The 23,721-nt window shown below is 44.1% G+C and overlaps 1 protein-coding gene across 3 annotated transcripts in view; it reads right to left on the reverse strand.

Moving 5' to 3' along the window:
* Positions 1-23,721, reverse strand: part of LOC113926236 (androgen dependent TFPI regulating protein) — a 61,004-nt gene that overhangs the window by 32,211 nt on the left and 5,072 nt on the right. For 2 of the 3 annotated variants that reach the window (XM_027600882.1, XM_027600881.1), the window contains exons 3-4: positions 17,600-17,734; positions 15,902-16,003 (exon numbers count right to left, since the gene is read on the reverse strand). In XM_027600882.1, the coding sequence (XP_027456683.1) occupies positions 15,902-16,003; positions 17,600-17,734 (237 nt within the window). The remainder of the gene's footprint in view (positions 1-15,901; positions 16,004-17,599; positions 17,735-23,721) is intronic. The other variant, XM_027600883.1, reaches the window with a different exon arrangement.

Below are 23,721 nucleotides of genomic sequence, written 5' to 3' on the forward strand. Positions count from 1 at the left end.
ATGTGTATGAATGTTCCTAGGGAGAGAGGCCTGGCAGAGAGGATGACCCCGGGGCAAACCCGGAAGCACACCATCATTTAGAGGGCAGGCAGAGGTCACAGCAGAGACCAAGGCAGGAAGAAACCTAGTCAGTGTGGGATCAACCGAGCCAAAAAAGTAAGAGTTTCAAGAAGGAAGAAGTCTATTATGCCAAATGCTGCTGAGAAGTGAGTAAGCTGGGGGCAAAAGGAGGAGCCCCGGCTTTGGCCATGTGGAGATAGTTGATGACCAGAATAAGAGGAATGAGCAGAGTAAAGCATAGATGATACTTATTATGGGTCTGTTCCATTCAGAGAGGCTTCCCTGCTTCTTTTTCATGTGGCTTGTCTGCCCAGAAGGAAACTCCTAATTAGCCAACCCCACCATCACCCCCCAAAATCCTGGTAAGAATCAGGGCAGGGCTCAAGAAACTGAAGTTATAGCTTGAGATTTGTCTTTGCCTCGGGTGGCAGAGAGAAGGGATGTCTTTCATCTTCCCCTAGAGTGGTCAGTTGGAAGACATGAAGCCAGAGAATAGGTCTCAGAAAAGTGGCCAAGTAGCAGGCTGCCATCTTGCTTCAGCAAGGCCCTAAGCTAAGGGGACAAGATGGACCACTCTGACTTACAATAATAGAAGGGATTAGGAAACTGGGGGGTGGGGGTGGGGAAGAAGCAGCACCTATGTTGGCCAAGTCTTCATCTTGGGGCATTCACATCTAGCAGAGGCTCAGGGGAGAGCTGGGAGTTTGGTTTCTGGTTAAACCTCTCAGTGGGGCATATCCCAGTTTGCAAACAGGACTTGCATTTCACCCCTCCCCTGGTGAGGTAGCCCAGGTGGTTCTGTAGATCTGCGCAGAACTCCCACATTGATGTTAACAGGAAAGCAAATCAAGCAATCCTGAGAACATAAAAACCCGACCCCGAACATTACTTATATAAAAACTAAACAGCATGCGCCAGAATATAAAGAAACACACACTTGTGCTTAATTGTCACATTGCCCAGCATAGAAGGCAGGCAATTTGGTCACCTCGAGTGATCACTTTATGATCAAGAGCCTTTCCTTAATTGCCAGAAATGTCTAAGGGCCTCCCCTCCAGGGACACCTGCCAGGATTAGAAAGGAGAACACTCCACCAAATTCATCTACAATCACAATTTAGTATTATTAAAGAGCAGCCTGCGGAATAAGCCTTGGGGACCAGGGCTCTTGTCCCTGATAAAGGGATGAACAAAAATGGATTGCTGAATTGTTCATTCTTCTTCTTTGCTTATGCACTTTGGAAACTTTGCTTTTTCCCTTCAAATGTATCCTGACCTTCCCATGTTGCCACTCCTTCCTCCGTGTCTGACTACATTATTAGCTGGAATAGTTCAATTAGGGGTTAGTTGCATAATTTAGAAATCTGTGACTTGGAGAGCAGTAGAAATGCTTGCGGGGCGTGGGGGGAGATAACTTAATCCTGCACAAAGGCCATAAAGCACACCTACATTCGTGGGACTCCATCCCACAGGGAGTCCTGTGCTCATGCTTTTCTCTATGCTTCGGAACAGCCCCTGACCATGGATTCAAATTCTTATCGGGGTAGTTTTATTTTTCCTCTTCAGCGTTTCTGCTCCTACTGATGCGGAAGTCATACACTCCATTTCCGTGTGGCTATTTTAGACATTATAACGTGCTCATTTAACTTGGTAGCGTATAATAGAAGTCATTCTCTCTAGCCCCACCCCCCGCAATCCAGTGCAGCCTTAGAATGCCTTCATTCCAACCATCCTCCTCCCAATTTACATTCTATTTTCATCCAGCATTTTAACTCATTCTTTTTTTAAATCACCATAAGTTGAACAAATTGCTTGCCATTTGCTTTTGGTATCTCCGACCCCCCTTCTGAGATCATTTTCCTTCCTCCTGGAGCATTCCCGTTAGCCTTTCCCATTTACTGAGGGTCTGTCGGTGATAAAGTCTGTTTCCCCCCCGCATCTGAAAATGTCTTTATCTTGCCTCTGTTTCAGAAGATACTTTCAGGGAGTAAATAGGCTGGCAGGTTTTTTTCTTCAAGGCTTGAAGCTGTTACTTCACTGTCTCCCAGCTTCTCTGTTGCTAATGAGAAAGGAGCTATCAGTTTAACAGTAGTTACTATTTGGGAAATCCATCTTGTTAATCTGGCTGCTTCTGGTGTCTTCATGTGTAAGGTGTCCACAGTCACACGGTGGCTAGATGTCTGCCCTTCATCCTGCGTGGGGATTTTTGCTATTTCTTGAATCTGAGGGTTAATTTTTCAAAAATTCTAGGAAATAATATGACTCTGTCATCAAGGATGCCCTCCTCCTTCGAATATTGTACCTCCCTCTCTTTGTCAGCTCCTCTTTGGTTTTATTTTAGCTTTGGGGACTTTCCATTACTTTCTTGTCAGAAGTCAGACATTTAAACATCTTTTCAAAAATATTTCATGCAACATTTTAGGTGTCTTATAATATTTGTTTCGGGCTACTGTTGCATTCTACAGCCAGAAACAGAAGTCACTCAAGACCTTGTTTCCTTTGGATGGATAACTTGCTCACATGAAGGGTGTGGGCATGATTCAGAAGAAAGTGGGGATTTTAGGGGCATGTATCAGTCAGGACCTCAGCAGGAACACAGAAGTCCATTGAGGGAGTGCAACGAGAAAGGTCTTAGAGGCACAGGGAACTGTTGGAAAGGGTAGGGCAGTAAGAGGGAAAATCCTGCGAGAAGGGGTGATTTAAGGGAGCTGGCCAACAGGCTGTGGCTACTGTCATTAAGTCTCTGGGAGCTGCTACCCTTGATGCCAGATGCTTGGAGTGTGAAGTGTGTGATTCCTGGGTGCTTGTCCTCTGCAGCCACAGCTAACCTCGGGTCTGTTTTCCCCACACAGCTGTTTTCAGCTGCCGCTAGAGAATAATAGCTTCTTCTCTTGCACCACTTGTGAGAGGGCCCTTTATTGCCTGACTCTCACTGGGAACCACATGGAGAAAGGTATTCTAGGAGCTGTGTGTAGTTCTGGGCTTTATACCTTTGCTACTCAGGGGAGGATGGAGAAGGAGTAATGGTGATTCCAAGTAGACAATGATTTGGCACTTGGGTCCTTAGGTATCACTGAAAGCTTCATGTTGCACATATATTATTTTCTTTGTTCCTAATAACATCACTGAGAAGAACAGGAAACATATACCTATTTTTTATTTTTTAAGGAGAATCAGAGAAAAGGATGAAACAGAACAGAACAGTCTTTTTTTTTTAAGATTTATTTATTTGAGAGAGAGAGAGCAAGTGTGTGCATGCAAGCACAGGGGAAAGGAGCAGAGGGAGAGGGAGAAAGAGTCTCAAGCAGATTCTGAATTGTGCACAGAGCCAGACGCAGGGCTCGATCTCATGACCCTGAGATCATGACCTGAGCCAAAACCAAGAGTCGGATGCTCAACCAACTGTGCTACCGGGTACCCCCTAAACACACTTATTTTAAGGAACCCAATACCCAGAGAGGTTTATCAACTTTCCCAGAATCACACAGTAAGACAATGGCAGAAATGGGACCAAAATTGAGGCTTTCTGGTACTTAAAGGCAATTCTCTTCATGAAATCAAAATTTAACTTGTAGGAGACATCGGAGATCAATCATCTTTGCAACTTAGACACAGAGCGAAGAAATTTTGCTTCCATTCACCCTAATCTGACCTTTAAGGATCAAGCTCCAGCACCCTTTTTCCTAATAATTTATCCCTTTCAACTCTTCAGCCCAAGAAGCAACTTAACGGATGTGAAGATAGCAAATGCTTCACCAGACAGTCCATTTTCTAATGACCTGCACTTGAAGATGTCTCAGATTATCTGCGCCATGCTCCAGAAGTCACCACCTCAAAAAATCCCACGAACATTAAGTCCCATTCTCCCTGGAGAGGTAACTCATACTCCAGTTGTCAAATATCATTTGACAAATATTTCTTAAGAACCTTTTGTGTAAGGCTTACAATTTCTGTGATCATCATAATATTTTAATACTACTAACTCTGACATTATCAGGTTAGCAAAGTATTTTAAAATATGTCAGTAAAAGTATGCATATTAATTAAAATGTTCCCACATATAAGCTTTATACTAACCTCCCAGGGCTGATGGGAGACAAAAGACTTTTATTAAATACTATTTGATAGGTTAAGTATTTTAGTATCTCTGCCAATCATTGCTATAAATGCATATTGAATAAAAATGAATAAAAGAATATTTATTGTCAAGCTTGAAATGGGTGAAAAAGGGAACTGTCACTGTATTATTGTCTGTTCGAGTCAGATGTCCTCAGACAATAGCGAAAAACAGCATTTTCAAGTAATGGCCACACCCTCTTGCCACTTACTAACATCATGTTTTCATTCTGTTTTTAAACATTCATAATTAGACGGCTGATTCTCTGAGCGGAGAGATGGGGTGCGGGCCAACATGCCTGTAGATTTTTGTGTTAAAGGAGGGTCTTTTTAATGGCATCCAGGGTGTTTTCAGCTATTTTAGTTGCTCAAGGACAGTAAGTATGTTCATGACAAGAAAGGCAGGACCAAATGTGCAAAAAGCCACAAGTGAGAGAAGACACCGTCTCTCTCCAATCGTACAAAAAGTAGAGTGTCCATAGAGTACACAAACTCTTAGATAATTGGCAAAAAATGTATACTTTCACAATGGGAATATATGAAAAAATTTCACAGAAGCATGAATGAAAGCTTTAAGAAGTCCAAGTTCTACCCACATTTTGATAACTCTAGCTCCCCACACAAGTATGTGTCTTACAGCCCAGCCCTCACTCCCAGATTTAATCAAGGCAGTCTTACGTGGATTGAAATCAGTGGAATAAGAAGCTGCTGTTTTTTGATCTTCTCCATCATGACAAGTGAGAAAGGCATTTGTGATAAGTAAGAAAAACAATCTGATTAAAGGGAAAGTACATTCAACTAATCACAGAGCTGACCTCACAAGTCAGAGGTTGTAAAAGTCAGAGAGCCCCAAACTGCATCTGGTCGGCACATATATTGTTTACCTTAGCAGTGGCCCCAAAACTGTGAGCCAGTACTTTTAAATGTGAAGGTTTCACATTTTGTAAAATGCAGATTTCCAACTTGGGTCTGTTCTTTCTTTCTTTCTTTTTTTTTTTTTTTTTATGACAGCTACCCGCTTTGGACCATATAAGATGCCTCCCTACTGTTTCTATAGCACTGACGGGATTTTTCTCTCTTCTCACTGTTCCTCTGCTTCAAGAACTGCTCTGTTTTCAAAGATGAGAAAATTAAAGTGAAATCTAGTGAAGTCTAGAATCTCTGTGAGGTTTCTTCTGTGTGCTTGCCTCCCTCAGTCTCCTTACCCTCCCAGCCCCTTGATATCCACATTTGTGACCTTGTAACTTTATTGGCCCAATGGCACCACATCAGTATACCATGCAGGGCCAGATTCAGAAAACCAAAGGTAAGAGTAGAATATCCATGCAACTGTGAACTCAGCCTCAGACTGGCATCCGTGCCAATCAAACCATTTACTCAGGCCTAGAGTCATGTCTCTTATCTGCCCCTTGGTTTTTATTTAGAAAGAAATTACAACAACCACAATAATGACCAAAAGCAATTTTTAAAAAATGCTATCCCTCAAGAATGTCTTATTTTTTTTTATATATTATTTATTTATTTGAGAGAGAATGAGATAGAGAGCACGAGAGGGAAGAGGGTCAGAGGGTCAGAGGGTCAGAGGGAGAAGCAGACTCCCTGCCGAGCAGGGAGCCTGACGTGGGACTCGATCCCGGGACTCCAGGATCACGACCTGAGCCGAAGGCAGTCGCTTAACCAACTGAGCCACCCAGGCGCCCAAGAATGTCTTATTTTTAATCCTGATGTACTCATAGAAGGGCCCATGAAGATATGCGATGGCTGGTAATTGTAGGACCAGAGACCTTTCGGGGACTTGGAGAGTCTCCCAGTGTGAGGATCAGTGTTGCGACACCACGGTATAGGGCAATTGAGTAATAAATGATCCATGTGGCACATCTAGTAATTTTAAGACTTTCCTGGTCGGGACTGAAAATGAAACCACCAAGGTTGCTTGATGGCAGGCTCTAGAACTGCACGTATGTGGGTGCCCGATTATAGATAGGCCCACCGTTCAAGTTTAGAAGGGCCATTGGGTCTGCTGGGTGCTAAGCAGAATACAAAGAGCCCACAGCAACAGAAAAAGGAAAGAAAGCCCACATTTGCTAAACTCTTGTGCTTCACACAGTGCTGGGCACATGACATTTTATCACAACCACACCAAGTTGTCTCCCTAAAAGTAGGCTCTGGCCAGGAGCACCTGGATGGCTCAGTTGGTGAGGCGTCCGACTCTTGATTTTGGCTCAGGCCCTGATCTCAGGGTTGTGGGATCGAGCCCCTGGTCAGGCTCTGTGCTCAACAGTGAGTCTGCTTGAGATTCTCTCTCTCTCACCCTGGGATCCTCCCCCCAAAAGTCTTCCCCATCTATGCAAATTCACCCAGTTTCTTATGCTAAATATCAGGGGAGTGATCTTGGATTTTTTCCTTTGCCTTACCTTTTAATCCATCGGCAAGTTTGTAAATTCTACCTCCAAAACGCTCCTGCAGTCCCTCCATTTCTGCCCATCTCCACACCTGCCTCCCTGGCCCAAATACCAGGACTCCCACCCGATGCCTTCAATGGTGTTCTAATTGGTCTTGCCACCTGCACAATGTTCTGTAGATGACAGCCAGAGTGGGCCTCTCCTGATACAAAGCACGTCATGTCACACCCCAGGAACAACCCTGCAAAGTCTTCCTGTGGCAAGAAAAACAGGATGCACAATCCCCAGCCTGGCCTCCACGGGACTGCAAGCTCCCACAACCCTACCAGCCACTCTCCCGCCTAGCTGGCATGTCTCCCTTGCTCTCCCTTCCTTCAGGGCCCCGAGTTTCTTCCCACCCCGAGGGCTTCACACGTGAGCTGACCTCTGCCTGAACTCCTTTTTGCCCTGCTCCCTACCTGCTAACACAACTCATCCTCAGAGAGGCCTTTTTCTGATACACAAGTCCATATTAGGCACTCCTGCTCGTCTTTCTCCTAGGATACTTAAAGTTTGTCCTTATACTTTAATTTGGGAGATTGTTTAATATCTGCCCCTTCATAGACTATACATTCGGCGAAGGCGGGGTTCTGTCTGTATCCTACGTCATCTGCCCCCATACACACAGCGCACAACAGACATGAACAAGACATTCAGCAAAAATGTTTTGTTTCTCTTTGGACTCCTTCATTCATCCCTCCCTCAAAAGCACAGGGAGAAGGGCAACAAGGGTTTAATCTAAAAAACAAAACAGGAAGTCTGCAAAGATACACTCCAAGCTCATGTAGAATCACTGAGCATAAAAGCAGGATTCCCACTTAGAGCAAAGCTTTTACTCCCACTCCCACAGACGGACGGCCACCTAGTCTCACTCAGCTCAGCGTGCATGAGCTCCCTGGAGAAAGAGCTCTTTCTTGTCCCCATGTGCTCACTCCTTAGCTTTGCTTTTGGGTGAAAGGTTAGAGAAAACGGATGAATCTCGTGAGCATATGAAGGTGAAAAAGGATACAGCTGGTAAATAAGTAAGGCTACCGGTAGGGTGGCGGAGTCGAGGAGATTTAGGAATTAGTTGACAAAGCAAGCACCTATATACACGGCTGTGCCCATGAGATTATGAGGGGGTTGCAGGGCAGGGCCAAGAATGCAAAACTCAAGACAGAAAGTGTCTGAGAGCTAGGAATCCATGGGATGTTGGATGTGTGGCTTCAGGGTAAGTGGGGTCACCATCCAGGAGACTAGAAAATGCCCTGGAGAAATATTCCACTGCCCAGTAATGCAAGGACCTGGAGGTGAAAGAGATGGTTGCCATGGAAGTAAAGATGAATTAGACAAACTCGAACTTCCAGTTAGGCACAAGGGACTGCTCTGCAGCAGAGAAGTTGCAGAGACCAGGAAAGGGGGTGGGGGCTGGTGGAAAGCCCTTGGGCAGCCCCCTCTTCCAGGTGAGGATGGGGCTCCACAGCTGTGGAGTGGCTGGAGTGGCTGCCAGTAGGCTTCCAAAACAGCCAGAAGCATGGTGTGGCTTTTCTGTGCTGACTCTCTCATCAGGCAGGGGATGTTCCTTGGAATCTGGCAGAGAAGGCTCTCCTACCTGGGAGAGCATTTTCACTTCTATGCTGAGATCATGGGATGTTAGCTCTTTCCTACCCACTTAGGTTTTTTTTCTTTCTCTTGGTATTTTGGAGGGGTTTAGGATCCTCTGTTATGAGTTTCTCCATCTAGTTATTCTCCAACCAAAAGTCATTCTTCTCATTGGTTGTCTTGCACATGGTTGCCATGGAAGTAAAGATGAATTACATCACACAGGAGGAGAGACCCACCAGCATACCCTCAAGGGCACGGAATGATTTTAATTATTTAAATGCCTAGTAACTTCTTAGAAGATATATATATTGTTTTGATCATTAAAAAAAAAAAAACTTTGACCTTAATTTTGAAATTGGGGTATATTTTCTAAGGGGTATTCTTCTATTTAGAAAGCAGCCTGTTGTTAGAGAACTACGGGATAATGGAATTGTGAAAGCAAACCACTCTTCAGCACACATTGGAAGTTCTCTGAATCAGGATTTTAAAAAATAAAAAAATAAAAGATAAACTTTGGCTATTGTGTTTCCTGCTCTCAAGAGATGAAGCAAGCAGGCACCGTGATCGCTTGGTTCTAATTACATAAAACTGTGAATGGACTGGTAATCCTTTGGCAGTTCATTATCACAATCTCCTCTATTTACCTTAAGACTTCCTGAGGGGCAAGATGGCTTTATTGTCCTTCCTCAGTTAACTCTGCTCCCTAATCCTGGTTTAGCTTCGGATTTCACTGCTGAGCCTGAAGCATTTATTCAACTTCTCAGTGTTTCCCAGGTGAATGCCCTGGGAGAGCCTAAACTCCTTAGATTAGGAATTGAATAGAATGAATAAAGGGGTAGCTAGAAATGGTTTAGAACAAGAGGACAACCCATAAATAACCCCGAAGACCCATTCTGACCTTCTGGCCTCCAGAACTACACGATAATAAACATGTGTTCTTTTAAGCCATTAGGCATATTACTTTGTTAAGCGGCAATAGGAAATTAACACATACGGCATGACGAAGGCTCTACCACCCCTTAACCACCACGCCATCAAACTGCTCTTGAGCAAGGCATTGGAGAGTTCAATATTGCTGAAGCCAATGGAAAATTCTAATTCAAGTCATCTTACAATGTCATCGTACTTGACCTCTAGAAGTTTTCACATGCAATACTTCCTCTTTCTTGAAACTTTTGTATACTTGATTTCTGGGAGGCCAAAGGGCACTGGGTTTCCTCCTAACTCATGAGCACCTCCCTCTCAACTTCCTTTGTAAAATGCTCCTGCTTCCCTTCCTAGGCACAGGAAATGGAAGGTTCTAAGTCTTCGTACTGGGGTATCTTCTCCTACCTTACTTACTCTTTAGGTGATCTTATTTAACTTGAAAAAGAATCATTATGATGAAGACAACCAAGGTTATGGCACCAGTGTGGAAATCTCCTTCTTGCTCATATGTACAACATGCCTATTCTGCATCTCAGTTTTGTTGTCTGATAGGCATCTCAAACATGTCCAAGCAGAGCAAAATTTCCTGTGGGTGCCTCCCTCACTTTACCCAAATTTCTGTGAAAACATCAGCTTACCATAGAGACATCCCCTGGCCACTCTGATTACCCTATTGACCTATTAGAACACACACACACACACACACACATACACACACACACACACACACGCCATGCTCTGTCCCCTCACCCTGCTTTATTTTTATTTTTAGTACTTTCACTAAAGTACCTGACATCATTTATTCTTTATTCATTTGCTTGTCTTCCCCACTAGGATGTGTATATTCTCCACAAGGACAGATTTCTGTGGTTTGTTTTTGCATCCTTAGTGCTTAGAAGAGGGCCTGGTACATAGAAGGCACTCTATAAATAAATGCTTGTTAGCACTGCCTCATGTTAAAGTTAAATGCCTTGCTTATTATTAAATGTATTAGCTGGTTATATATTATATAAAAATATAGAGATACAATATAATGTAGGCTTCCTATAGTGAGATACCATTTGATAAAAATGGTGTCAATCAAGGTATGGTTTACAAAGGTATTTTTTGAGGAGAGTATATTTCCAACTATCTCACTGTATGAGAGCTGCATGGTTTCTGCTAATTTTGAACTGTGCTTCAAGTATCCTCAGATGGATCTCCCTTACCACCCTGTGAGTGACATGGGCTGGGGCCCTCTATCAGCAGGACGTACTTTGGCTGGTATCTTATGTCCTGGGGAAACAGAGGTGGATGGGTGGTGGAGTCTCCCGCGGGAACCTTGACCAGGTCCCTCTTTTTTTTTCAGATGTGGGCTTTCTGGGGAATAATAACTGGAGGGGGGGGGGGATTGTGTTTGTATTTTTTTACTGCCACAAATGTTCTCTCAAAGATGCTGCATAACACAGCCTCTGCTTTTAATAAGTTAAAAGACTGAGTGGAAATATATATATGTGTATGATATACATATCTATCTATATATTTATCTATCATTACATATATATATAAAAGATTAGATATAAAATATCTATAGTTTAAGCTTCTTGAGGTTTGGAAACCAACCTAAATTGTTCAGGTTGCCCCCAAGGAGAGTTGATCATTTCTCTTATCACTCCATAGAGATTTCTCTTATTCTCTTATCTCCCCATAGAGATGAAAACAGCTCTATGTATATCATAATGGCTTTTTAAAAATGAATAATTCTTTATTTTGTCTTTTAGATTTGAACTGAGCATTAAAATCATCTGGGAGTCCTCTTTTCAAGTATATGCTTAGTTACTCAGGAGATCTTAACCTGAGTCCCATAAATGGAATCTATAGACTCATAGATTTCCTGATTCACAAAAAGATCTATTCCCAGAGACTGAAAAACACTGAGCTACACATAGATACCTAGACTGTGGGTCTCCTCTGCTCAGAGAAATGGTGGGGTGAGGAATCAGGAAGGCATGGGGGATGGGGTGGTAACTTGTGATGACAAAGGGTGGCCCTTTGGTATGGACGTGCCCACAGATGACCTTCTTTACTCATCAGAGTTCACCTACCTCTACTTAGCAGCCCAACTATGTCACAGCAGGCTTATGAGTGGGAGAGAAAAATCTGAGATTGGGTCTGAATTTAGGGAGAGACAACATCTTGCATGCTCTGAGTGAGTAGGAAACTGAAAGGTATAGAGTTGCCCTGTCTTGACATTATGACTCCCCAGCACACCCCCAGAGAGAGCCCAAAGGCCTTCCAGGTTGTTCAGTCATGACACACCTGTTGGTCAAAACCAGGCCAGGACACAGGGGACATAGAAGCCCTCTTCCTGTCCATGTCTTTCATTTGGCAATAATTACATACTACGGCGTGACACCTCATATGGCAATGTCTTCTATTAGTATTAACTATTATTTTATTATTTCACCTTTGTGTGTATATACTAGGCTCAACCAGATTTAAGGGTGCTAGAAATCAAAAACTTTGTCAAATATTGACCATGGTGCTACACACACAGTTGGTACTTAATCATTTTTCAAATGAATAAATGACAAAGCATGAAATAAGTAAGATGCTGTATCTGGCACTTGCTCCAATGTAAAGAGCCGAAGTAAGGCCTGTCTCTTAAGAGCAGGTTATTTTGAAACTTCCTTTAATATCAATGAAAGCTTTATCAGTTCTATAATTCTGTGACCATGCATTGAGAATTTTATATGATGGTAACATATCTACACCATCCTTAATACTTTATAAAGTGCTTGCACACACGTTCTCAATAACTGTGTACTATTTTAAAATGTAGAGGGGCTCTGAGGGGGTTCTCTGATCTATTTCACTCTCCCCAATGGCTACCTGAACAATTTAGGTTGGTTTCCAGAGAAATAAGTTCCCTAGCTCCCTTCAGGTTATGATCTGATAGTTTCCTCAGGTACTGAGTCCTCTTCCTGCTATTTAAGTCCCTGCGCTCTCATTCTATCTTTAGTAGTCATTTAGATAAGACCTGGGGGGTTAATGTTTTCCTGGCAAAACCTGGAAGAAAACTTTGCTGTTCTTCTCCTTCTTTCATGAAGACTTGAGAATGCTTAGCAATGAAAGAGGCAGGTTGATCTACTTTAAATAAGGCAGCCTGGCTCTAATGGGAGTTCTTAGGGCACCAGCCAGTGGCAGCCTGTCAATGGTGAATGCAAATATCTCACTGATGTTACTATTTGGTTTGAATGAAAAGCACCAGTAGAAAAATGTCCATTAGAGATGACGGTCGGGCGCCTGGGTGGCTCAGATGGTTAAGCGTCTGCCTTCGGCTCAGGTCATGATCCCAGGGTCCTGGGATCGAGTCCCACATCGGGCTCCCTGCTCCTTGGGAGCCTGCTTCTCCCTCTGCTTCTCTCCCTCTCTCTCTCTCCTCCTCTGTCTCTCAGGAGAGAGAGAGAGGGAGAGAAGCAGAGGGAGAGAGAGAGAGAGAGGGAGAGAAGCAGAGGGAGAAGCAGGCTTCCCGCTGAGCAGGGAGCCCGATGTGGGACTCGATCCCAGGACCCTGGGATCATGACCTGAGCCGAAGGCAGACGCTTAACCATCTGAGCCACCCAGGCGCCCAATAAATAAAATAATCTTAAAAAAAAAAAAAGAGAGATGACGGTCAACTTTGAATGGCCTTACTTCAATAATGAGTCTCCAATGAGCTAGAAGGATCGGGCTGGGAGGATTCCAAAGACCTGATGAATCATTAAGGGTTTAGAACCACACTGTGGCTAAGGGGAGAGTGTTATTTCTTAATTTGACAAATACCACTCATTAAACCCAGGGCAGCATCACAAATGGCAATGCGAAAAATTTTCCAAAGCTAAGGCTAGAATAGCAAACATAAGTACTGTTGTGGAATGAAAGCATCTTTCAGGAAAGCATGCAACTGGTTATGTACAGCAATAATCCTTATACTGTGGAAGAGAAAGCGGGGGTGATTCCCTTTAGATCAGGGCCAGCCACGTATGGAGGCAACTAGTATGAAGTGTCCAGGCTGACCCCCCACCATCACTCTGACTGTCACAATGGTGGTTTCCAGGTACTCACTCCTTTGGATTGTCATGGAAGGACACTGTTAGCACGGAGAGTTGACAAACTGACCCAGTAATAGTTATTTCCATATTCGTTCATACTGGGGTATCTGAGAAATTAGCAGAGAGCATTCCTCGAGGCAACTGATCAGGGGGATTCAATAGTAAGAAAAAAAAAAAGTCCAGACTAAGGAACATGATCTGAGAAAGAGGCATGAGATGCAGTCTTGAAGATCTTGGGTTTGGAGCAGAACAAAAGGAAGCATGGAAGTTTGGAGGTGACCACATTAGGGATACCCAATGCTGGTTTTGCTGATGCCAACATTTTTCCATAATGGCTCTGTTGGGAGTTTCTCCAATTAAATGAACAGAAAACAGAAGAGTCTGTGTCTGACCGAAAGCAGGTTCCTTCCCCCTCTCCTCTCTTTGTCACCAACATCACTCCTCTGTGGACTCTGGCCCTTTCTCTCTAAAGCTCTCTAAGGTTAAGCCTCATTGATTGACCATAGGACAAGGAACAGGGTCAACAGAAACTCCCACTGTAAAGGCACAAAATAATCTTAAGACCCCTGTTGTACAATATCTGCCTTAATTAGTTTACGGATATGTTGTACATTATCCAATTATCTGCTTCCAAAATTACCAAAAGTCCATATGGTTGTCTAGCAAGGTCACAAATGCCAGGCATTGCCATTACAAGTGTTTGGAAGAAATCCAACTTCACGTCTATGTGGAAAATGGAACCCCAAAGAGGTAACAAGCTTGTAATGGTTATAAGAAGACTTCTACATAAGCTCACAAAGCCATGAAAAAGGTGTTCGATATATGTGTTTGGCTCCAAATTAAAGACACTTCCTACACCCTGCCTTTTCATTTTAGTAACATCTAGCTCAGTCACTTGTCCAAAATCACTCCATTTTCTTAAGTCAAGTTTTGGCTTATTACCATACAGATGGGGATTCTGGATTTCTTTTTTTTAAGTGAGAATTCTCAGTCTGCTATGTTAATCAAGCAGAGTGACATCCTTTTTGATTGCCTGGTGAATTATGAAACCAGATCGAATCACAAATTTTGCACTTACTGTAACAAAAAGCAAGGAAGAGTGAGTTAGTCTTAAATTCAGCTGCCCCATTTATGAGCTTGGTAGCCCCTAGGCAAATTGCTTAACCTCTCTGAAACTTTTATTTTTTTCTAATTTATAAAAATCAGGATATGGTTGTCATCTAAGGAAAGTTGTGTGAATGAAATGAGCTCATGTTTGAAGAACAGGCTTAGCACAGTATACAGTGCCATTAAAAAGCAGGAATATTTCCTACATGTGTGTCTCAGATTAATGTTAATGGGAATTTGGGAAGGTGAGGGGGTGGTTTGACAAAAAGAAAGTGGTGGGAGGGATTCCTGAGAGGTGGGACTTATTTAATATATAGTTTTTGGTCCTGAACTCTGAATTAGATCAGAAATTGTGTTATCTTTGTCAATTAATAATCACTATCTCACTGAGTACATATTTAAAGTGAAAGTACATTTTTCTGGGGGCAGGGCACATGAAGGGGCAGAGTTAACGGAGTTGCTTTTCCAAAGTGGTAATCATGTGAGTTTTAAGACAACTGGAAGGGTTAGGAGTGGAAGAAAGTCTGTGAACTTGAAGAACCTTAATATTCTCCCTTGAGGTGTCCCCTGTTTGTTTGTTTTTTTTTTTAATGTCATTTACTTTGCAGAATCTGAGACCTCCTTCCTAACTCCTCACTAATGTGAAAATGCATTTGTAAATATTGAGAAGCTGAGCTAGGACTCTGAATACGTCCTGCATATGTGCAGTGCCAATAACTCAGACCTCCTCTTTCATCCAAGACGGAGCCAACCATGTATGAGCGCGGCTTGTCCAGCTCACTGTTCCTGGCATTCAGATACCAGTGACCTGAATCTCTCAGAATAGGTTCTATTTACTATTCAGACCCTCAAAAATAAATGCATGAGTAAAAAACCAGATGGGGATAACTCCAAAGAGACAAGTAAAGAATAAGTGCATTTGCCACGAATGGTCCTAATCAAGTGTTAGATAAAGAGCTGCTGATGAGCTGGGAGATGTTCTTTGGGTGTTGGGTGGATTTTTCGTAAAGGTGGCTTGACTTCTTTCCTAGATCAGAATTTCATTACATGTTATTCACTGAAGTCACTTCTCTTTCAGGACTGCGGCTGCCAAGAAGTTGCCTGTCCTTACGGTTGGGTGTCTTTTCAATGACTTCAGAGGCAACTTGCAAACAGTGTTGCCTGGACATCCCCTCTGCTTGCAGTGACTCCAATTACAGTAGCTGTTTTTGCTCATTTTGATTCCTCACTGTGCTCTCTATTTATTTATTTAGAGAGAACACGAGCCAGTGTGCATGAGCGGTGGGAGGGACAGAGGTAGAGGAAGAGGGAGACTCTCAAGCAGACTCCCCGCTGAGCATGGAGCCCAACACAGGGCTCCATCTCACAACGCTTACGATCACGACCTGAGTGGAAATCAGGAGTCGGATGCTCAAATCGCTGAGTCACTCAGGTGCCCCCTCACAGTGCTCTTTAAATAAACAGTGATGGGATGGAAAAGGAGTGAATAGGATGATGGGGACTGAGACGTTCGGAAACATAAATAAGGCACTTTGGAGTTCTTGGTACAGAGCCTGATGCCTTTCCATAGTCACTGAATTTGCCCTTTACTCACCATTGCATGATTCAACCATACTGGAAAGATACCATCTAGGGCCTTAGGGTAAACGAGCTCTCGATCATAGAGAAAGAGGATCCAGAATGACAAAAACACAAACTGGAAAATAAAATACAAAAATAGCATCATTAAGTCTGTTTTCCATCAGAGCTTTCTAAGTTAACCAAGGAAACATGGAGAAATAAAAATAGAGACCAGTTTTAAAGGTATTCTATAGACAGGTTATAGAAATGTAAAATGAAGACAAACTTCCTGACTTTGTTGAATTGCTATGTCCACTCTCTGGGGATTCCAGAGAATTGGGGATCAATTATTCATCCTCATGGCGATCAGGGAGGGTATAGGTAAACAGGATTCACAGACCATTAAGTCATTTTATTTTAACCGATGACCTCTCTAGTCTAAACTTTTACTGGGAGTACTGAGATCAGCCACATGGGGTGGTTTGAGTCTTACACTTCCCTTGCCCACCCTCTGAGTAGGCATAGCAAGGAGACACAGGGACACTGGGAGAGGGCAGAAGTGACAAGCGCCCAGGATAATTCACAAGCTAGTTAATGAGAGTTGCATCTCCCCCTTGCTCGGAGTTTTGGAACGATGCTCATCCTCTCATGCCCCTTGGCTGTCCTATCAAAGTGTCTGTCCTCTGTGTTACAAAGTCAATGCAGAGATGGGGGAAAAAAATAACCATTAATTTTCCAATCTTCCTATCTTCTTAAATCCCAAAGACTCCATTTCTAAGCCTTAAAAAAAAAAAAAAAAAAAAAAGAATAAACTCCACTGCTACTAAAAACCTGGTCTTTAGATGTATGGGAGTGAAGGACGAGGTATCCTGCGAAGTAAAACTGGAATGCCAGGACTTGCTCTGTTATCTGAGAACTCATCAGTGTTTGGGCAGTTTCATTTTGGTTTTAAGTCTGAAGTCTCAATACTGTAGGATGCAGGACAACGACAGGCGGAGGGAGGCAGTCATTTCTAAGCATAGGCCCTGCTGGGCAGCCAGCAGGCTTGATCTCAGTTTGTTTCCATTCTAACCAATGAATGAAAACAGAAGCAGTGTCATCGAAACGTGGGCAGTATCAGCAAATACGCTCACTGTTGCTGGCATATGTCGGGCCCCTTTCCAGTGTCCATTCATTCAGCAAAATGAATGAGGTACTCACTGTGCACCCCACACTAGATTATTTTGGACAGACTGTCTTGCTCTCTCCCCAATTGTCTTTTCCACGAGCCAACTCTGAAGTTCTCATACCCTCTCCCCACCCCTTTTTCTATGGTTTCCACTTGCAGAAGTAACATATGCTCATTATAACAAGTGAAACAAGATGTATAAAAGGGAAAATGAGTCATCTGTCTCCCCAGCACCCTGCATTCCCAGGACTCTGGTGGAGCCAAAGCTATCTTAGTTGTAGTTTGATTAAGAAAGATCCTTCAAACTTCCCCATTAGACATCCACAAGGATCTTGAATCAAACTTTTACAAAGACAAGAAGGCAGTGATAATTCTGGTCAGTAATGAGCCTTCTTTCCTGATGACACTGGGCAACACAGCACAGTCCTCAGACAAGACATTCATGCAAATGCACTTGCTCTGGTTCACAATAACGGGCACCTGAACAGCCTTGCTGCCCAGGAGAGGTGGTGTTCATCCAAATGGACATGTGTATTATATCACTAACACATCTCTGTGACTTACTGTGGAAATCGGGAAAGTTAGCGTGGTAAAAAGCAGGTCTCTGAAGGCGGTCATGAACTTAATGTCTTTTTCCCCCTTAATTCTTTTTAGCACATCTTCCATGCAGGCGACCCCGTAGAAAATGGCCTGCAAGAGCTAAATTCATTACAACAAATGAGGGCATTTTCATTTGCTTTAATTATTACATTCTTCACTGACGTAAAGCTCCATCCCTCTGGGAGCAATGTTGATTTGAGAAGGAGGGGGCTGTTGGCTGTGTTGGTTGAGAGCCAATTCAAGGGCTGGTCTTCCAGCTCAGTGGGCCCTGACCTTGCTCGCTAAAACTGATTGAGTAAAGTCGTTTAGGGGATAATAATGTGTACAGTATTTAGTGTAATGGACTTGAGCTAAAATGGAAACAAAATAAAGAGTCAGCTTAAAAGGAGAATGTAATGAGAGATACCTTAGCTGCACGGAGGTAGGCAAAACCAAATAAACAGCACAAGGGCAAAGAGCCAGACACAATGGTGGACATACTCTGGCTTCTTCCCAGGAAGAAAAAAAAAATGTTAAATGCCCAGTGCTGCAATCTCATTAAAGAAGCTGGAATCAGGGTCAAGAGTGCCACAAAGGAGCTCCCTGCTCTCCTGAGGGAGATTCACAAAATGGAGTCTTGCTTATCTGAGAGAGAAGCCGATGTCCTTCTCTGATGGATAGGGGGTGCCTGAAGGCCTTACAAAGAAAATCTGGCTAAAGGAGTGATTTAAATCCACAGGGATAGAGCAGGCCAGGGGCTCTGGTGCATCACTAAGTACCATGAGGTCCTGGAGGCGAGGTCAAAGAGAAGTAGGGCTCTTTTCAGTGAAGTAAGACCAGCTAAGGGCAAACTTTGCCCATTCTTACTGTTTTGCACAAATCTGTGGCTTTGGATTGAAGACTTCATGGGTCACCATACAGAGTTATGGTTGGTTTTGATTGTACTTGCACTAGATCCCATGCTATTCCGTGAAAGCTCTGGGTACGAAAGGGGCAATCAGGACTCTGCTCTGAGGGTACGAGTCAGGCAAGGTCTGGAACCTAGGGCATTGCTCTCAGGTTGGGTCAGGTTGGCTGTTGGGGAATGGCCTCTAAGGTCTGAATTCTACGAAAAAGAAGTTCTAGCAGAGCTGGCCTCCTCCCGTTCTTTAGCTTGAAGGGGTGGGTGAGGGAGGATCCAGAGGTGAATTGGGCCAGCCATATACCCAGCTGGGTCCTCAGACCAGCAGCACTGGTGTCACCCAAAAGCTTGTGAGAAATGCAGGACCTCAGCCCCACCCCAGACTGTGGAATCAGAATCTCTGGGAGTGGGGTCCAGCAACTTGTTAACAAACTCTCCAGGTGATCCTTACATATGCTAAATTTCTGGAAATGCTCACTGGATTAGATATAAAAAATTCCTATTGACTACTCAAAGCCATAATAACAGACTTTCATTGATTTCTTGTTATGTGCCAGGCTCTGATCTAGGTTTTTTAATTTCTCATAACCACCTTATGAGGTAAGTCTTATTATTATGCTCTCTCCCAACCCATTTTACATGTAAGGAAACTGAGCCATAGAGACATAAACAAACTTCCCTTAAGTCTCATGGTGGGTAAATGGGGATTCAAAACCCAGAGTCTGGTTCTTGAATCAGACTTAAAAAAAAAAAAAAAAGGTTTTTTTTTTTTTTTTTAATCATTTATTTGACAAAGAGAGAGTATAAGCAGGGGGAGCAGCAGAGGGAGAGGGAGAAGCAGACTCCCCGCTGAGCAGAGAGCTCGACACAGGACTTGATGCCAGGACCCCAGGACCATGACCTGAGCCAAAGGCAGACGCCCAATCAACTGAGCCATGCAGACACCCAAAAGTCAGGATTCTAAGAACAGTTTAGGTAAAACACTGTGGGAGATTGGAAGAAAGGCAACTCTCTCCTGGTGGGAGAATTAAAAATGACTGTGAAAAGTACTGATGCCTGATTTTCAACCTATCCCCCCAGAGATTCTAATTTCCTAAGAGGTGTGGCCTGGACTTCAGGATTTCTAAAAATTCTCCCAAGTGATTCTAACTGGGACCGCTAAAGGTTGAGAACCAGTTGCGTAGAGGAACTTCTGTTTGGACATTTGGATCTGGCCTTCCCAAGAGAAGTGGGACAGTGACGATCCGGGGACTAAACCCTCCTGGTGGGATGAGCTTGGAGAAAGAGAGAGAGAGAGAAGTGGAAAGTGAATTGCAGGGGCAACGCCCTCATCCACAGGGCATGAGGGGCAAGGGGACAGCAAAGTAGCAAAGAATGATCAGATGGTAGAAAACTGGGAAGGTACAAGAGTCCCATGGTCCCTGAAGGGAGGAGGAAGTTTTGAGCCAGAAGGGTGGTTCCAGAGAGGGGTGGGCAACAGTTTTACATGTCACAAAGAGGTGGCCACCCCAATACTCATCATCTACTTTTGACATTCAGCCCTCGGGCTATAGAATTTGGAGCAGTCTTTTGCACATGGATGTTAGAGGAAGTCACCTCCTCCTCCACTCTTTCCACTCCCCCAGAGCAGCTCTCACCTCATCCCTGGTTTCACTTCCAGTGGTTCAGGCCACAGGAGGCAGCTGTTTTAGTTAGGAAGGCGGGCATGGGGCCCGGGCCCTGGCGAGGAGGCCCGCGCTCCTCTATCAACAGAGCAATTAATCACGTACTGAGCACGGAGCGTCTGCCAGGTTTTCTGTCTTTGGGGAGAGGCTACCTCCACCCAACATGTGAAGTCCGTGTGACCACTTTCCTTAGCAAGAGCTTCCTAGAGTCACCATGAGTCAAGCTCGTCCTAACTTTCTCTGGCTCTTCCCAAAACTGTGGAAATTGGATTGGGAGGAAAGAACACATGACTCAGAGCCTCCCTGGCTTCTCCTTCATCAATAAAACTTTTCTCCACACTGCAAACTTGCCAATCACCTCTCCATCTCTCCCTACACACACCCCCACCCCCACCCCCACCCCCGCTCACATGTATATGCCCATTGTGTACGTGGAGCAGCCTTGTCCCCACTGATCTCAATCTGCATTGACATGCCATCATCTGTATCAACAAGGAATATTTGTGGAGCCCTCACAAAGGAACTCAGGAGGGAGGCGCTAGGGTGTTGCCAAGAGAAATAAATAAGCCAGAACTAGGGCAGAGAGGAGCCACGCATCAGAGCTGGAGGGCAAAGAGAAGAAGGTGCCATGATCTCCTTCAATGGGGAGGTTTCTTGGAGGGCTTTGAGGACAGGTTGGTATCAACTCACCCAATGCGACAAGGGTCTGCTCATCCCCTAATGACAATACAATGAAGTGTTCGTAAAACAAGCACAGAAAGAACAGTCAAGGGAGAGAATGGTAGCTATCAGGGACTGAACTGTGTTCCCTCAAAATTCTTATGTCGAAGTTATAACCTTCAGTGGTTGTATATGGCAATAGGGTCTTTAAAGAAGTAAATGCCCGAAAACAAGGTCAGTCAGCATGGGTCCTGATCCAGTATGACGGGTGTCTTTCTAAGAAGAGGAGACTAGGATGCAGACCACACGTACCATGAGGCAGGACCACGTGAAGACACGGGGAGAAGAAAGTGGCCATCTGCAGGCCGAGGATGGGGCTTCAAGGGAAACCTACCCTGCAGACGTCTTGATCTTGGACTTTCAGCCTCTGGAACTGTGAGAAAATTAACTTCTGTTGTTTAAGTCACCCGGGCTGTGGTACTTTGTTGTGGCAGTCTGAGCAGACCAACACAGTAGCGATGAAACAAGATGGCAACAACCAGCCTCCTTTGAAGAATATCACAACAAAATGACTGTCATTTCCATTTCTCAACTATGTGGGCTACCCAAGAAAGCAGAGCTGGTGGTATCTCGATCAGGGTTTATTTCAAGCTACAGCTCTGTGATTTATCTCTTCTACCAATTCTTTTCTAAGTCTGTTTGTTCCTTGTGCCTTTTTCTGAAATGTTGCTGGTCTAAGTTTGTTAGCCGGCTTCCGTTTTTGCTGCTCGCTAAAAAATTTACCACCTGGGAAGGCTGAATTACGTTTTTTATAAGTAGTGCAATTTAAGAAACCATAGCTAAAGGAAATTTTGTTTTTACATTCACGTGTCTTCACAAGATTCACAAAAATCTTGAAATGATGGAAACTTTGCCTTTCTAAGTCATCAAGTTAATTTCTTTGCCTTTAAGCCAGAACCTTCTTCAACTATCTCAGGAAATGAGAATTTCTTCTATTTAAAAAATAATTCCAGAGAGGGAGATTCCACAAGTTTCCTGAACAAGACATTACAAATCTTATTGGATGAGTCAAGTCATCCAACGCCCAGCCCAGCTCTGTGCCTGACTTGAACAGGCTGGGACTTTCTTAGGTCTTGTCTTTGAAATGACGCAAGACTTGCAGTGGGAGACTATTCCAGAATAAAAGAGCAAATGGAGACTAATTGTGGTGAGTATTTTCTATAACTGTGGCAGTGAAGGTAGTTTGGGGGCAGGTAGAGGAAGCCTTTGCTAAAAGAGATCTGCACTATATATGTAATAGACTGTTTCAAGCATCATTCATGTGCATTTAGCTTAAGTAAAAAACTGAGATAAAAAACACAGAAGAAATGATGTGAAGAATATAGGCTGGCATGAAGAGGAGGGGGGAAAAAAGAGAAGAAACCAAGAGAACACTGAAGGACAGGTTGGAAGAAGAATTCTAAGAATGTTCAGCCAGGGTTGCATAGCGGCTGACCACTGGCTTCAGAGTAACAGCAGGATGGGTGGGCTGTGGGTAGGCTCCCTTACAGGTGGGGTGGGGTTCCCTAGAAAATGCCTCTGACCAGGTAGACCCAGGTTCTGGTCATTTATTCGTGCAACCAACATTCACAGAGTGCCTGTTAGGTGCCAGAAACTCAGACATGTGTTAGACATAGTACAGGCTAGGGCGGGCTCTGTGCTCATATGTATTTTGTTAGGAAGAAGAGAGTTCTCCTCTCCAGGAGGAGGAACCCTTTCTGTATGTTTACTATTTTACATCATGTAGGTCAGGTTCCTTGGGAAACAGAAGCAGATTCTTAGATCTGCTTGCAAAGTGTTCATTGAGGAGTGCTCTCGAAACAGCTGTGAGAGGGAGGGAAGGGGGCGGGGGGGGGGAGCAGGAAAGAGCAGCAGGAAAAGATGAAAGGCAATGCCCTTGCATGGAATCTGCTGGGCCCCAAAGGAGCTGTGGAGCTGAGCTGGTGCTTCAGAGTCGTCCTGGAGCCTGGCCTTTCTACCCCAAATCAACCAGTCATTGGATGCAGCAACCCCAGGGAGGGCCCTGAGCCTTGTCTAGGCAGCTCCCTTCTGCTAAGGGCATTTCTGGGACAGGACCTCAGCAGCCAACACTCCTCCTGGATGCTGGGGAACGAATACTTTGATGCTGGGGACATGGGGGGATCTGGGGGCCACACCAAGGAATCCACCCCATATGAGGATACTGAGGCTCAGGGATGTTAGGTAACTCACTCAAGATCACACAGCAAGTGAACAGCAGAGCTAGCATTCACCGCCAGGCAACCTGGCTCCAGAAGCTGGGTCTTCAATCACTGACCTCTCTACAGTGTGTAAAGAACCTACCAGAATGTCACGGTTGCCCAATTAAGTTACAGCTATTTTATTTTGGGTGCTGGTGGTGACATTTTCCTGCCATCAGTTGTCATCCTTTCAGCTGAGAGCTGAAAACGGTGGCCTTAAGCAGTTTTGGGAATAGACAGTTAAGTGTATTCCTGAGCTTAAGAGTTGAGTTTAAGAGTTCCACAAATGAATGTATTCGCCTGATGATGGAAATTAAAGGTTGGCCCCAAGTGGGTCCTGTAACATAAATGGATCCCTGTCTTTTCATTGTTTGTGAGCTGCTTTGGAGTTTGGACCAATGGAAGGTCCTCAAGAATTTCTCTTCCCCCAGCCCTGCTTTGCGATCTCTGGGGACCTATGAATGAAGTTGCTGTTGTCAGGGTGACAGCTTGAGGGGAATGAGGCCAGAGCTGCGCGAGGCTTGGGCAACTTCATGATAAATGGTGGGAAAGGTTGTGTCTCTGTTGGTTAAAGGGGGAGGGGGCCACCCAGAATCTCCCCTGGAGATCCCAGTTATGTGGCAC

This window comes from Zalophus californianus, chromosome 7 (genome assembly GCF_009762305.2).
Source record: "Zalophus californianus isolate mZalCal1 chromosome 7, mZalCal1.pri.v2, whole genome shotgun sequence".
Lineage (NCBI taxonomy): Eukaryota > Metazoa > Chordata > Mammalia > Carnivora > Otariidae > Zalophus > Zalophus californianus.